Genomic DNA, 17,296 nt, shown 5'->3' with positions numbered 1-17,296 from the left:
TTCATATTTTTACCCCAGTTTCGTGATAAATTTGTCTATGCTAGTAACTGTTTAGAAGCCAAAATATTGAAGATATTTATAAAATTTTCGTTTAAAATATTCTGTACTTATTAGTCCCGTAAGGTCTACAGCTTCATGTTTTTGCATGGCAGGCAATGGCAAGAAAAATGGAAGATACGGAGGTAATGGAGCTACTCCAGAAGTTTACCCCATCTGATACTGATACACCACATCAGGAAAGCAATGATTCTAAAACAAAATACGTCCTTGAGCAATTCGAACTCGCCAGTTTGCAGACCAAACAAGCAAAAAATGATACCGCGCCGTATGTCATAATCAACAGATTATTTCCTGTTATTCTCCAGATGCTGATGAAATTCAATTTGGAGCTGGTAATGATAATAAGAAATGTCTTCCAGTTACTTTCAGAAAAGTAGAAGAAAGAAGTAGTTTGCATTTTAAAATGTAATTTGAACTCAAAATCGTGGAGCTCATGGCCAGATTTTACTGGTAATCATGGAAAATGTGAAAACTGTGATATTTACAGTAGAGAATCGGGAACTGAATCATCATTATCAGTCAGAATCAGGAATTCATTCAAAGTCTTCCTAGTATAAGGTGTTTTTGTGTGTCAATGAAAGGGAAAATTGTTTATCAATGCCAGTTCTCAGGAAGTAATGTTTATCGATGACTTTACCATTGTGACGTGATGGGACTCTTAGAGTCCTTTTCTGAAAAAATTATACAAAAGACAAAAAATATATATTTCTTCGGTTTTGTTTGTATTAAAACAATGTCCTTCCTGCCATAATTCCATGAAAATATTGAGAACTGTCTACCGTAAAGAGCAAAAATTTAGACCGTAAAGGGTTAAAACTAGTCTATGACTGATATTGAGGTTTTCCACCATAGCGTCGATTATGATACACCGTTCTTCATGCACCAGGGCATCCACTTCTCCTTCAATTACCGGTTCTTCAGCGGAAGATGTCATACGACTTAGTGCTTCGTGAAAGTAAATTCGTATGGCATGAATGGCTGAGTGTCCCCAAGAAGGATGTTCAACTGCCAGTTTGCAAGGTTTCTCAATTCGACGCAGCTGCGGAGACTTCCGTTGCTTTAACACAATGGGGAAGGACACCTACAGTTTAACGTAGAACTGAACCACGTGTCGTTCCTGGCATATTCGCACATAATTCAGAGGTGAAGGCTAGCTAGTGTAAAGGCTGAAGAAAAATTCCAGTGTCTGACGGATATTCGATCTCGCGACCAGGCTCGCACTTTGCCACTAGACCACCGAGCAAGGCAGTTCTTCGTTCTGAAGGCCGCAGGCAGAATCGCGTTTTGGGGTGGCCTTGGTGTTCGGTTCCTGTTTGAGCTAGGAACATGGGGTAAAGAGTTTTTGGTTTAGACCGGACCAGCGGCCATTAGTGTAGCCTTTCGAACATTCTTACTGTAGATATGTTCCAATATATTAAGCAAATTTTGAACGACTAATTGGAGCTGACACCTATTCAAATTGTAATAAGCGATTAATTCCCTTTGAAAAAGATTGTAATTGGACTGAAATTAATGCTCAACTAATGACTCCATTTGTATGTACACAGTTCGGATTTTACATCCAAAAACATGTGAAAAACATGTTTTCTGGGAGATTCTTGAGGCGCTCCACTTCTGTACTTTAAACTTCTATGAATGGTTTAAAGTTTTCACAAAAGTAGATGAGTGTATAAAGTCACAAGGAAATTTTTCCATTCAGCATACTTCATTCGTTATCGAGATACGATGGTTTAAAGTCGAGCAACATGTAGCATGTAAAATTCGTTCATTACGTAAACTGAATGCGCTGAAACACTTTAAAGTGAATGAAATAAATAAAAAATTCACTTTTAAGATAAAATGAAAATTTCGCTTTCAAAAATTTAGCTTCATTCGGATTTTACGTGCAAAAACTACATTAGAGATTTTTAGGCGCGCAACTTCTGTGGTTCAAACTTGTCAAATTTTATTAGAAGATGGAAAAAGACATGCAGTTATGGTCGTCCTGTTTTGTGAAAGCTTGATCCGTTGCCACGATATAAGCAACTTGGTTCGAAAGACAATAAAAGAAACCTGTACCGGAACAGTCGTCGCCCAAGTCGACAAGAATCTAAATCGGTTGCCAAGCTGTGACGGTGTAATGTCAAAATGATGGTAGAGTAAAAGTTGGGAACCAGAATGAAAAATGCTTGAACTAGCTTTTCGAGTTATGTCTACTTCAAAAATATTTAAATCGAAAGATCTTGACATTCGCGCTTTTTTACGAGTTAATCCTGCTTCCCCATCACAGTGAGTCTCATAGACCCACCCCAGGCTACATGTATAGTGAGGGGTGTAAGAACAAGTAGACAATAATTTATTCGCTTGTGGGGAGTGGAATGCATCTACAATAGGAAGTATCCCAGAGTGCGGATACATGCATCCAAACTTTAATGAAGCATTGTGTCGTATAGCATGACATATGTTGGATGACAAAGGCCACGTGTCATGTTACACATGACATGACATCATGTATGATGTTACTTTACTACACTCTGCATTATGTTAGATGACATGGGTACTAATACTAACAACTAAAAAAAAACACGAATATGTCGGGATGTTTTGATTAAAATGTCTTTGAAGCTGCCAGGTAAATCAAGAAGCGAGTTCTCTTATTGTACATCCCTAACCGTGCGCAGGATGTATTCGCCTTTTCTGTGCTGTGGTAGGAGCATTTTTACTTCTGGCTCAGACATGTTAGACCACACTAAAAGCGTCTGCATCACCAAGGTGCATTGTTGTCTTGCACTTCAGCCAACTAAGGTTGTGTTATTGCAACGTTGTTCGCCTTCAAATGCAGAAAACTAATTACTTCGCGATATTCCACTTTGGAGTGTGCAGCGCCATTTTGTTTTTTCCTACTCTAGCAGCCTGCTAAGGTATCATAGTGCAGGGATTTCGGTTTGTGTGAGGACTGCAGGCATGTTCCTGCAAGTAACTAAACAAATTAATTATGTAACTTTATTTTTCGAGGTGATCATTATAACTTTGGCCACTGCTCGTTGACGTTATGGATAGAAATTACGTATATGATTCATCGCATTTACATGGAGCGCCCACTTTTGTTACCACTTGTCCATTAAGGAACAGAGACTATCTTCATTGTCCTGATTGTGAGTAGCTCATCAGACATGCCGTTCCGCGAAATAAGAACGAGTACGATAACACGACCACGCGACGCTCCCTGATACAGCAGTCGCCAGAAGGCGGGGAGAGAGTGTCGCAACGAGAAGACGTTGCGGCTTGCGCCTCGGTTGCGATTGCTGTGCTGGCGTCTGGCGTTTCGGACAGCGTTCGTCAACTGCCAGCGTTTGCAGAAAAACGAGAAATCAATAGAGTATGGATCTCTAGACGCCGAATGCCTTGTATGTGGAACGTTTTGGTAGAACTATATCCTGTAATCTACATTTTGAACAGGCCTGCACATAGGATTGTTTTTCGTGTGGGGAGGATCGGAAAGCTGATTTTACCTAATGTGACATTTTGTTACAATATAAGCACAGATCGATTAAACCTTTTAACAGATCAGACAGATGGACGAGAATTGATTTTCTGTTTTCATTCGCCTTAAAGCATCCATAAAAGTGTTAATACCTCAAAACTGCTAGATAAATATTTATTTAATTTACAGCAGTGTTACTGAAGTATCGGTCTGACATAATACGCTGTAGAAAGCAAAGACGTCGGAAATTATAAGAAACTAACAGGAGGTTACAAAGTAAAGTCGAGATCATTCGTTTTTTCTACCTGAAAGGCATCTATTTACATAAGTTTTCGAACAAAGATACTAACCTTGAGTCTGTTCTGTTCTGAAACAGCCGAGACGCAGCAGTGTTGCACCTAAATTTTTCCTTGTATGACTAAGTGTGGCCCTGGGACTGGAGACAAAGGAAGCTAATAAGCTCAAACCTGTCCTTGGGTAATCTATTTTCAATTACACGGAAATCTTAAGGCAAATACAGATTTAGTAATGTTATGAAACTGTTCACCGTATACTCAGCTTTACGAGAGTTTTGAAGTCTCGTATACTTTCGAGAATCTGTCGTGGCGTTTTTTCATCAATTCCTTTACATCTCAGACTTATTTCACTTGACTTTGCCATAATGAAGAATGAATAATACCTGTACAGAAAACTGGAATAGAGATCAACATAAACATCATTTCCGCCCCTTTTTATTGCTCATGAAAACCACATGTTGCATGTTGTACCACCATACAGCGAGACCTTCAGAGGTGGTGGTCCAGATTGCTGTACACATCGGTACCTCTAATACCCAGTAGCACGTCGTCTTGCATTGATGCATGCCTGTATTCGTCGTGGCATACTATCCACAAGTTCATCAAGCCACTGTTGGTACAGATTGTCCCACTCGTCAACGGCGATTCGGCGTAGATGCCTCAGAATGGTTGGTGGGTCACACATAGTCGATAAACAGCCCTTTTCAGTCTATCCCAGGCATGTTCGATAGGGTTCGTGTCTGGAGAAGATGCTGGCCACTCTAGTCGAGTGATGCGGTTATCGCCGGCCGCGGTGGTCTAGTGGTTCTAGGCGCGCAGTCCGGAACCGCGGGACTGCTACGGTCGCAGGTTCGAATCCTGCCTCGGGCATGGATGTGTGTGATGTCCTTAGGTTAGTTAGGTTTAAGTAGTTCTAAGTTCTAGGGGACTGATGACCACAGAAGTTAAGTCCCATAGTACTCAGAGCCATTTGAACCATTTTTTGATGTGGTTATCCTGAAGGAAGTAATTCACAAGATGTGTACAATGGGGGCGCGAATAGACGTCCATGAAGACGAATGCCTCGCCAATATGCTGCCGATATGACTGCACTATCAGTCGGAGGATGGCATTAACGTATCGTACAGCCGTTTCGGCGCGTTCGACCCCACATAATGCCACCCCAAAACAGCAAGGAACCTCCACTTTGCTGCAGTCGCTGGACAGTGTGTCTAAGGCGTTCAGCCTATCGGGTTGCCCCAAAACACGTCTCCGACGATTATCTGGTTGAAGGCATATGCGATACTCATCGGTGAAGAGAACGTGATGCCAATCCTTAGCGGTCCATTCGGCATGTTGTTGGGCCCATCTGTACCTCACTGCATGGTGTCGTGGTTGGAAAGACTGACCTCGCCATGTACGTCGGGAGTGAAGTCGCGCATCATGCATCCTATTGCGCACAGTTTGAATCGTAACACGACATCATGTGGCTGCACGAAAAGCATTATGGAACATGGTGGCGTTGCTGTTAGGGTTCCTCGGAGCCATAATCCGTAGGTAGCGGTCATCCATTGCAGTAACAGCCCTCGGGGGGCCTGAGCGAGGCATGTCATCGACAGTTCCTTTTTCCCTGTATCTCCCCCACGTCCGAACAACATCGCTTTGGTTCACTCGGACACACCTGGATACTTCCCTTGTTGAGAGCGCTTTCTGGCATAAAATAACAATGCGGACACGATCGGACCACGGTGTTGAACGTCTAGGCGTGATTGAACCACGGACAACACGAGCCATGTACCTCCTTCCTGGTGGAATGACTAGAACTTATCGGCTGTCGGATATCCTCCGTCTAATAGGCGCTGCTTATGCATGGTTGTTTACGTCTTTGGTTGGGTTTACCGACATCCCTGAACAGTCTAAGGGACTGTGTCTGTGATAAAATATCCACAGTCAACATCTATCTTCCGGAGTTCTGGGAACTGGGATGATGCGAAACGTTTTTTGATGTGTGTATTAAGAAAGCATTTTGATACTAGAAAATTCCTTTTGTATCTGGTATAAGACCTTTCTTTTGTGTCTAGTGTAGGCCTGACTCTGAATGTAGACACTTCGACGGACTGAAATACTGTGAGTATAACAAAGAGAATGAGGTTCTTCTATTCACTTGGGTGATTACAGTTTGTATTGCGTTATTTCCTTAACTGACTAAAAATTCCGATTGTGCATAAGTCTGACTTCTCTACAGGGTGTCTCAAGAAGATTGCTAGATTTCGTAAGACCTCATCTTCCACGTGAATGAAGATAGAAACCTGGGGTGAATACTTACCTAGGCATCGAAGCTAAAAGGTTACCTTGGCGACATTTGTAATTCGTGGTTCATGTTGTTGCCAGTATGGGTTTCCCTTTCCAAAACATTTGGGTGAACTGCTACGCCGCATAGCAGTGCCGGGGAAACGCAGTAGCTCCAGACATGTTTGCAGCAGTCTGGATGTTCGTCTCGCGTACTGTGGACAGAATGAACATTTGTAAAAGCAATGGAAACTTTGAATCTAAACGTTATCGTGAAAAGTACTCCAAAGTTGTAAGTGCTTGCATGTAAAAGAAATATCTGTAAACTCGGGTGCTAATTTTGGAAAGTAAAAACTTGTATGCGTGAGTTAAAATTCGCCGCAAGTTTCTGTTTTCATTCGTGTAGAAAATATAGTTTTGTTTTGGAATGTCTTTAATTTTAGGAGACCCCTAAATGTACGAATGCCGTTTTTCCCGTAGATAATCAACTGACTGACTGTTGATTATCAGAATAATCCAACGTAATTAATTCAATGCTACGTTTAGGGATGAATACACATACGTCTTAGGAGTTAACTGAGACGTTTTGCACGATTCAGCTTGTAGTAAAAGCAATACTTTCGGTAATGTTGGAGACGTATAGCTGCACCAAAGCGGACAATAAATGTTATATAGTGTTCACATCGGCAGCTGGGTAAACAGGGTGGTGTTCTTGAAGTTCATGTATCACAGGATGCATTTATTCATCATTTGAAGACTTTAATGTTTAAAATGACGAAAGATAAATATTTTTGTAGTGTTTTATTAAACCAAGAACCATAGTCAAAGAGACAGTTGGTTACTGCTTGTTTCTAACAACCTTTTTTTATTTTAAGTAGTTTGCATCTTGCTGAATTGGTCGCAGATGAAGGAACTTTAATGCAGAGAGAATTAGACTCCAGTATTTCATTTATTAACCACCGGATGATTATATAGACACATGCTTGACGTACAACGAATATGAGCAGTCTGCACATGTTCTACTACCCCACTTCCACCATCAAGAAAATTTATCGCCAATATAACTTCCAGGTTATAACTGCTGTCACTTTTTGCCATAATATAACTTCGTAGGAATGACCTCTCGGAAGGAAGATTGGGGTTTAACGTGGGCATAGCGGTCGTTAGAAATGGAGCACAAGCTCGGAATATGTCAAGGATGTGAAAGGAAATAGGCCTTGTCGTATCAAAGGAACCATCCCGCCATTGACCTCTCGGGATGCTGTGAAGAATTAAAACTGAATAGAGATGCCTTGAACGAAGCCTGCCGTTCAGTTCGTCTTCATCATTGTTAAAACGAAATCGTTTCTCCGTTCCACTGTGCTCACGTTGGCTTTGCCGTCTCTGAGTATTTCTTCTAATGTTAAATTTCCCGGCAGAATAATTGAGAGATCCATATTTATCAGATGCCTTTCCGGCTTTCGTCATACGAGTTGGGGAAGTGTTTACTATTCCGAAAAGGAAAAGTTAAAATGTCACCTCCGATCTCAGTCATTTTGTGGTTTTCTTAAAACACTGAAGTCGCCAAAGCTACGACCATTTCGTTACCCGAGCCAGTGCTGGGACAACGGAGCATTTGTTTCGTTGTTTCACAGAGTTATGTAAAGTTCTTAAGATGACAGAAGAAAGTGCTTTCAGCAATTTTCTTCAGTGTAACAAGACAACAGAGAGTGAGTATGAATGTGAGAATGTTTTTGTTCTGTAGATCGGTACACGTAAAATGCTAGGTAAATAATACTTTGTCTTGCTAATATGGTGGAATGACAGGTTCGTGATCAGGAGTGCGTGCAAACTGAAGAGCCAGTGAAGGAGACATAGTGTATGGCAGTCACGTAACTTGTCTGGTCGCAACCATCCCACTGTTTTCAGTGACTTTTTCTGGTAATGGGTTGTAGAAGACTTAGCCCACTTTCGCAACTTCTTTCGGTTGCAAAACATCGCATTCAGATGCCTCTTGGATAATTTTATTTCCTATTGTACTACCACCCCGGCTACTGTCAAAGAGCAGCTGTCGATTCACCTTTCAGTTTGTCGCTGAGCCTGTAGGCACATGCGAGGTTGGAACAGATACCTTAATTTTGCCGGTATGGTTGGTGTTGTTGGTTGGTTTTTGGGGAAGGAGACCAGACAGCGAGGTCATCGGTCTCATCGGATTAGGGAAGGACGGGGAAGGAAGTCGGCCGTGCCCTTTGAAAGGAACCATCCCGGTATTTGGCTGGAGCGATTTAGGGAAATCACGGAAAACCTAAATCAGGATGGCCGGACGCGGGATTAAACCGTCGTCCTTCCGAATGCGAGTCCAGTGTCTAACCACTGCGCCACCTCGCTCGGTTTGCCGGTAAGGAATTCCGATCTTGGTTGAGATGCAGATTTCGAGTTAGTTCTCACTGCTTGATTGAAGAATGGTAGTTACCTATCATATTTAGCTCTGTGACATCTATTTGACAATAATCTGTGTAGAACATCTTTCAAATTTTTGTCACACTTTGCTGTTACGTAACTGGATAAGGGAAATTCACTTGCCCACTGTCTCCATAGAATTGGTAAAAACCAAACTGAGGCGCTTGTATGCCGCTATTGGAGTAGACAGCAAGCTATGAACCATTCTGTCTGCTGGCTTAACGCCAGCAGCAGCAGCAGCAGCAACAACAACAACAACAACAAGAACAGCAGCACCGTCAGCAACAGAGAAATCTGTGTGTGACTTTAAGAACAGCTACATAAAGTGGAAACACAGAGAAGACTGATAACAAATTTAACTGATAGCAGTAAATGGCTTACATTATCGTTAAAAGAATCTCATCGAGCACTGGCAGCAAATAACTTTCGTAGATAGCGCTATTTATGCTAATGCACTGCTTATTTTTCTTTACCATACGCCTATGTAAGATCCGCTCGTAGTCCAGATAGTGAGAATTTTTTATTTTCAGAAGGTCGTGGAGATGAATGTTTCAGCTGCGTTTTGCTGCTACAGAAGTTATCATCACCTGAGCCCTGTCAATTACTAGGAAGCTAGAATAATTTCTCCTCCCGTTCCTGGCGATACTAAAATTTATGAAACGACAGTATGTCGATTGCACCCTTCGCTCTATTGCACCAATTTTAGTGGTTTGTGTGAACAACTAATATTGTCTATGTATACTTCTCCTGCATTATTTCTGAAAATATTTATTTTTATGACTATGTTCAGTGCTTCTCCCTGCATGAATGTAATGACATCAATGTAAACTAGACGTTAAATTCTAACATTATCTCCTTCCTTATTTAGGTTTTTTTAAGTGTCATGTTGCTCGTTTTTACATGTTACAACTTCATACCAACACACATTTTACAAGGTTGAATTGTGTTCGGAAGAGATGGAGATGTTCTACTGCTCCAGAAACCGGAAAGAGCTACATACAGATTGCTTACCTGTAGGATAACGTGAAGGAAGCAATATTAGGATTTAACGTCCCGTCGACGATGAGGTAATTAGATTGCATTGGAGAAGAATGTGGACGGAAATCGACCGTGTCCTTTTCATAGGAGCCATCCCTCCATTTGTCAAATGGCTCTGAGCACTATGCGACTTAACTGCTATGGTCATCAGTCGCCTAGAACTTAGAACTAATTAAACCTAACTAACCTAAGGACAGCACACACATCCATGCCCGAGGCAGGATTCGAACCTGCGACCGTAGCGGTCGCGCGGTTCCAGACTGTAGCGCCTTTAACCGCTTGGCCACCACGGCCGGCCCTACATTTGTCTTTGGCAATTTAGGGAGACCACGGAAAACCGAAATTTGGATGGCCTGACAGCGGTTTGAAACTCTGTCTTCGAGTGCCTCGCTCGGTTGTATGTATATAACGAGGAGTTAATCTTTGCTGTTATTATATCTTTCTGGGATAGTAGCGCTTCTTTGTTGAGGTCTACGTATGTGGTCTTAGACTCTGCTAACTCTGGAAAAATTGCAAGTGTTTTGGACGTAAGGATGGGTTGTTTTTTGTTAATTTCTGTGGTAGAACGGCTGTTTCACTGTGTTAACACGCTTGTTATTCTCGTAACAAAATTCTATGCGGACTGCACAACTCCTAGTCATGTTCTGAGATGCGCTACGAATTGAGTTGCGTGGTGCTGGTGTGTGGGTAGTTCATATTTTGAGCCGTTGTCAGAGGAGGGAGGAGCTTACGTGTAACTGTTTTGCTTCAGGCGCCACTGTGATAAATCTGGCGCCCGAACGGCCGTGGTAACAGCGTGCTAGAGGTCAACACCACAGACGGCCCAAGATTAGTCTTCGGGCCCCCTCTGTGCGTTTGGCATCAGTGCTGGTGAGGCAATAGCTCAGTATCCGCTAGTTGAAACGAGATCAAGAGAGCAGACTCCTCCATCAGTGCATTCCTCTGCGTCGCCGTGGCATGCACTGATTTAACTCCTTCGCTGTAAACTATATTGTTGTTCGGAAATGAGATGTAGGAGCCTTAGAGTTTGCCACCTATCGGAAGAGACATGATACAAATATTCACAAAACCTAGAGATTTGTTACATTGATTGTCTTGCCACGGTATAAAAATAAACTACATATTCCTTGCCTGCCATTTACTTTTCGAAAGTACACACGATATAGTATTTACCTAAAGTTGGATTAATATGAGACTTTTTTCTGTACGTTCCCAACACCCCTCCCTTCACCCTCACCCCCTCACCCCCTCATTCACTTAAAGCCATCCACGTAAAAAAAAAAACGAGCCTTCTTTGAAGGCGGTGGTTACAGTATTATGTTCAGTTTCATATTCTGCTCGGATCTGGTTGCGGATACCTCTTGAACCTAGCGAGAAATGAGAACCTTAAGTTAGCAGCTCTTTATCGACCAGTCGCACACTGTTGTTTTAATTCATGTATTTTTTGGTGCTCTTACAATTCAAGGATGGGTTTTATTTAAAGCGTGAGTGTTTTCAAAGAAGATTATTAATGGGGTAATGGTAATTTATTTTTTGTGGACCTCTTAATTACAGCAAAATAAATAGCAATAATTTATGAAACTGCGTTGCAACAAGAAAAATAGCACCCTGCTATACCAATATATATTAAGCAGCCACAGCCGTGGAATGAAAATTTCCGCATTATAACACGCTGAATACAACGCGACGCTGTGTACAACACAGTAGAATGTTATGGACGTTGACTCTGGGCGCGAAAACTTACGACGTGTTGCAGGCTGAAGTATCCGTAGACATCGTCTCATCTCTTTCTGAAGCATTGAATTTCTTCTCAAAATGCTTCTGGGGTCTCCTGCAAGGAACTCCAGAAAAGTCTTGCAAAGTTATCAGTTAACCTGTTTTCCTCAGCACCTGTGTGATATTTTTAATATCATTTGCACCTGTTTTTGGTTTATTGTATTCCCGTCAGTGTGGTACCTTACTTTATTATGTTTCAATTTTAAAATGCCGCGTTCCGCCTTGGTTAGGCATCATCAGAGTATCGAAAAGAAAAAAGCTTATTACAAAAATTATCCTATAAACATTATAAGCCTTGGTTCTAAACTGCGCCAAAAATTTAATTAAAACCACAAACAGTACCCACGTAAAACTGTCAAATGAAGTTCATTGCGCCAGCTACCAAAGCTCTACGTCAACCACATACACACAAAACTGTCTGGATGAAAATCCGGTTGTCAGAATTACTAAAGGAACTGTGGGAACATACACAGAAAATTTCGGTGTGTGTGAATTCCTAAGGGAGTAAGCTGCCGAGATCACAGTGTCCTAGACTTCCACATCACTTAATCTAACCTATGCAAAGAACAACACACTCACCCATTCCCGAGGGACGACTAGAACCTCCGGCGGGAGGGGCCGCGCAATCCGTGACATAACTGAATTTCAGGCCGTTAAAGTTGGTATTAGTCTGTATATTATCTCTAAATTTAAATCAGAGTAATAATAAATTATCAGTCGATTAGTCGAGTCCTAAGTGCTTGGGCAAACCTATTGAGTTGTTTTTTGTCCCTCTTGGACTGTCAAATTTTGATATAATTTTACTGAACTTGTGACATTTTCTCTGTAGTGGTATGCAGGGCTGTCTGATGACTTGCCTCTTGATTAAAAGTTCATTCGATGACTGAGAGCTTACAGTGTTTCATCAAATGTCGTAAGCCTATACCATCAAAATAAAAAAAAAATTACGACGTGCAATTTTATAGAAGATACGTAGCGTTCCTCCCATGAAACAAACTTTGTATCGAAGTTGTGGCTCTCACTCATAAACAAAAACAAAAGATTGGTGGCTTTGGGGTTTTTACTTATTGCTCTTGAATTTGTCGATGTAAGTGTGTTTGAAAATCAAAATCTTGGAGAATCTTCGCTGTGTTTGCAAGTACAACCCATATTCTTATAAGGAGACGTCCCCAGGGATGGATTGATTTTTTTTTTTTTTTTTTTGGGGGGGGGGGGGGGGACCATCTATACGGTGATGTAGGTTAGGGTCCCAGGTATGACAGTCGCTCTAAGGGGCTTTAATTGTGTGTGATTGATAAAAAAATCATAATTTCGCTTTAAAAATAGTTTTATTATTCACGCTACTGGCTTACTGTAATGATAAAGGTGCATTCCATACATTCAAAAGGTTGTGGGTTTAAAACTCCTCAGGTGCTTTGAAATTTTTTGTCTTTTAATCTTTACCAAAATGATTTTGACCATTATTTTTATTCATGTAATTGGCTTAAATGTATTTGTTAATGTGTAATCTTTGTCAAGCCATTGTAATCGATTTGCTTTCATTTTATCCTCCTTCCATACTTTTCCCATTTGGAACCTATGTGCACGTGAATTTAATTCTTTTCATTTATCCTAACAGCATTTAAATATTTCAAAATGGCGATTTATCACGTAAAAACAAAAGATAAAACAATCTATGTGTATTTACTGTGTAATGGTGTCAGAAACGTTTTTTTAGAAACAAGATCAACACTTTTGAGGTTGGTGATTTGTCATACAAACATTCCACACATACAGAATGTTGTGGATTCGAAAATTAAAAATGTAAAACGATGATTATCATGACGGGGCAAAGGATTAGAAATAAAAAATACATTTGAACCAAATAGCCGAATAAAAAGAATTATCAAAATGATTTCGATAAAGACTGAAAAATAAGCGCCTGAGGAGACTCGAACACACAACCTTCTGCATGTGGGGAATGCACGTTGATTATTGCCCTACACGATTAATCTGCATAATGCTATTATTCTTAAAGCTCTAGATTATAACACGAAATTGTGAATTCTTTTTTTCTCCATTACTCAGTATCGAGGGTTCACCAGAGTGAATGGCTGCAGTGTGTTACACCTGGGACCCTAACCTGCGCAACGGTATATAAGGTTTCAAATGGTTCAAATAGCTCTGAGCACTATGGGACTTAACATCGGAGGTCATCAGTCCCCTAGAAATTAGAACTACTTAAACCTAACTAACTTAAGGACATCACACACATCCATGCCCGAGGCAGGATTCGAACATGCGACCGTAACGTAAGGTTTCAAAAAGTTAGTCCTACCCCTAGGGACGTCTCCTTGTTACTCCCTGGAGTTGTACGATTTTCTCCACAAAGGTCTTAATTATAGAACAACAGGCTCCTTCGTGTCTAATATCAGTGAGATGTCTATCTTCCAGATGCGTAAAGATGCTGAATATTGTGAAGTAATAACTGCATTTCCATAATTAAGTACTTCAGTGAGTTGAGTTGATTCTTCTTCCTTTAAATTAAGGTTAGCGTCCCAGGTGTAACACACTGCAGCCATTCACCCTGGTAGGCCTTCGTTTGCGAGTATTTGAGAAAAAAATTTCACAGTTTCGTGTGATAATCTAGAGCTTTAAAAATAATGTTCAGGCTGTAAACCAATATGTATAAAAACAGTACATTTCGGCCAGTGCTTTTATCTGAGATTGAAACGTCTTGTGTTGCATTTCTTCTTAATTTGTGAAGCAAGAAGTAAGTCACTAGGCTGTACTACTTCATGGCAACCTCTTCGTGGTAAATGCACCTGATGTCTTCACCGTAACTCCTGTCAGATGACAGAGACGCTGTTTTATGATAAACTTACTTTCTGACGATCTGTCCCTTATGAACATAATCTGTTAGCACCACACCATGGTAGTTCACAGAAACACTCAGCATCTCCTTGCTCTTTGTCCAGTGATGACTGGATCTCCGTAATTTTCGGCGTTGGAGGAATGACGTTTCCACTACTTGTTTTACTCCTTTGTGTCGCATTCGGGAGGACGACGGTTGAAACCAGTGTCCAGCCATCCTCATTTAGGTTTTCCGTGTTTTACGTAAATCGTTTCGGGCAATTATCGGGATGGTTCCTTTCAAAGGGTACGGGCGACTTCGTTCCCTCCGAAAGAACCGATAACCTAGCTGTGTGGTCCTCTCCCACAAGTCAACCAACGAACCAAACAACCTACCTTTGTGTCGGGGTCACACAGCGCTCGGCCGCTGTGATGAGCCGTCAAAAAAAAGCCATCAGGATTGTCCTGACACAGCTGCAACATTTCCGGTGCTGTTTCGGTTAGGTGGATTTTTCTGAATGGGTGTGAAACAACGAAAAACGCAGCGGGTGGCCATCTTTCCCATGTGCAAAATGTCGTACAAGATGTAAACTTGTCCAGGACTAATTTTCACTATTTCCACCATCACCTCTATTGCGATACTCTGGTTTTAGAGCAACAGAGCCTCCAGCTCTTTCGCGAGCCCCCGTTCTTCACAGAGTGGTGGTCTACCACTTCGTTCTCCGTCGTTCCGTATTGTTTGACAACATTGGAAGCGTCTTCGCCACCCATCCATTGTGTAATATGATGGCTGTTAGCGTACAGTTCCACCTACTCGGTACGCACTATTGAAGCGCGGTTCTGTGTTAAATGCAGAGAACGAGTTACCGCACGGTATTACTGTATAATTAATCTCGACGTTAAAGCTCACTCTTATATCCGTGTTTACATACAAATAAATTTGTTTTTGGATAGGTTCATCCTTGAGACGGCACTTTTTTCCTTGTTTTACCCTGACATGTTATCATCAGTGATTTTTTAATTTTATTTCTTTTACATAACAGGAAGAGAGCTCTTTACTTTTTTTTGAGCTATCAGTTTTTTGACTGGTTTGATGCGGCATGCCACGAATACTGTCCTTGCCAACCTTTTCATCTCAGAGTAACAATTGCACCCTGCGTCATCAATTATTTGCTACGTGTTTTCCAATACTGTCACGGTCACCTTCCCCGTGGCAGTCCCCTCCCGGAGCTCCGAATGGGGGACAAGTCTGGAATCTTTTGCCCGTGGAGAGATCGTAATGACACTGTTTTCAATTACAGGCCACATTTCCTGTGTCTTTAATGTAGTGGTTGCCATTGCCTTCTGTATCGCACGCCGTTCATCATTGCTGATTCGTCCACCTTTTAGGGGCAGTTTCCCACCCCAATATCAAGATATTGCCCTGAACTTCTGTCCTCTTCTCCGCCCTGTTTGACGATGCCGTTGGCAGAACAAGGATGAGTTATGATGCAGAAAGTCTTGCTGGTCATTTTTATTAGAACGTTACCCTTTCTTTACCATCTGTACTTACAGAATTTAAGTTTTTAAGAAAAGTGTTCACAGATTAGAAAACAAACAAAATATCTTCTTATATGAACCTTGTTAACACTTCTTGTGGTTCTTGTGACTTTCTGTATTTTGCGTTACAGCTTTTTTCTTTAAGTTTGTCATCTGCATCCATGGAGAACTTATAAAAATTATATTAAAAAAAAGTGTTCAAATGGTTCTGAGCACTATGGGACTTAACATCTGTGGTCATCAGTTCCCTAGAACTTAGAACTACTTAAACCTAACTAACCTTAGGACATCACACACATCCATGCCCGAGGCAGGATTCGAACCTGCGACCGTAGCAGTCGCGCGGTTCCGGACTGAGCGCCTAGAACCGCTAGACCACCGCGGCCGGAAAAAAAAGTGTGTGAAGTCTTATGGGACTGAACTGCTAAGGTCATCAGTCCATAAGTTTACACACTACTTAACCTAAATTATCCTAAGGACACACACACACACATCCATGCCCGAGGGAGGACTCGAACCTCCGCCGGGTATAAAAATTATATCAATTGAAAATTTACGATTAGAGATGTTTGATTTTTGTCATTAACATTATTTTATTGTATAGGAAGGATTCTCTCTCACAAAAGATTGTGAACAGTTAAATGTATTCTGGGTGGGGGTTTCATCAATGGGCTGCGTCAATTTATCTTGGCTCTCTAGCAGCGTGCTGCGGTACGGTGGCTTGGGGATTTAGATGTCTGTGTGCACTGCGGGCATCTATCCGCAAACAACCAAGGAGTGAATTACTTCATCTTTTCGAGGTGATGGTAACTCTTGACTACTAGGCGTATAAAGAGTACATACTAATGGTAATAAATTATTCACTCCTTGCGGTGTAGGGCAATGACGTGAGTTGGTTTACGAGGGGCCGCTCAGTAAGTAAAGTAATACATTTTTTCTTAAAGCAGGTTGGTTTTATTCAGAAATCCAATAAACCATATTATTCCCCACCCTTAACTACAAAACTCTATTTTTTAACATACTCTGTTGACTTACGACGATTTTACGTGACCATACTGGAAGGGTCTGTATGCCAGCATGGTAGCCCTTCTACTGGTCGACGGCGGAGCGAACGTACTGTTGCATCAACAATTGTCACGATCAGCGTCGTAATGCGCTAGCAGTTGTGCACAGACGGCTACTCTGTATGATCTTCGGTTAAGCATTGAGGAACCCAGAGGCCACACGCCCTTGAGTACCCCAACTGGTCAACGAGTGTGTTAGCACTATCAACAGACACGTCCAGTTGTGCAACGATTGTGATCCGTCGAGCCCCTCGAATGAATGTGTCCGCACATTCCAACATTGCAGGCGTCACAGCTGCGTGCTGCCGGCCGGCACGCGGGAGATAAAACACTTTTGCGCTGATTGCGATGATGACAGACGCCTCGCCCAAAGACTCACCGTGCTTTTGTTCGTTGCCAGATCTCCACAGACGTTCTACAAGCGCTAATGAATATCTGCGATGCTCGGTTTTCCGCCAAAAGGAACCCGATGACAGCTCGCTGCCTGTAAAGAGCAATAAATTCCGCATTTTTTTCAACCG

The 17,296-nt window shown here is 41.7% G+C and overlaps 1 protein-coding gene across 1 annotated transcript in view; it reads left to right on the top strand.

Moving 5' to 3' along the window:
* The first annotated feature begins 8,212 nt into the window (after positions 1–8,212).
* LOC126095472 (ATP-dependent Clp protease ATP-binding subunit clpX-like, mitochondrial) overlaps positions 8,213–17,296 on the top strand; it is a 73,804-nt gene continuing 64,720 nt past the window's right edge. Inside the window, exon 1 of the mRNA XM_049910261.1 lies at positions 8,213–8,228. Within this exon, the coding sequence (XP_049766218.1) occupies positions 8,213–8,228 (16 nt within the window). The remainder of the gene's footprint in view (positions 8,229–17,296) is intronic.

The sequence above is a fragment of the Schistocerca cancellata genome, chromosome 8 (genome assembly GCF_023864275.1).
Source record: "Schistocerca cancellata isolate TAMUIC-IGC-003103 chromosome 8, iqSchCanc2.1, whole genome shotgun sequence".
NCBI classification, from domain to species: domain Eukaryota; kingdom Metazoa; phylum Arthropoda; class Insecta; order Orthoptera; family Acrididae; genus Schistocerca; species Schistocerca cancellata.
The sequence above is the reverse complement of the archived record's forward strand: the minus strand, read 5'-3'. Positions and strand labels throughout refer to the sequence as shown.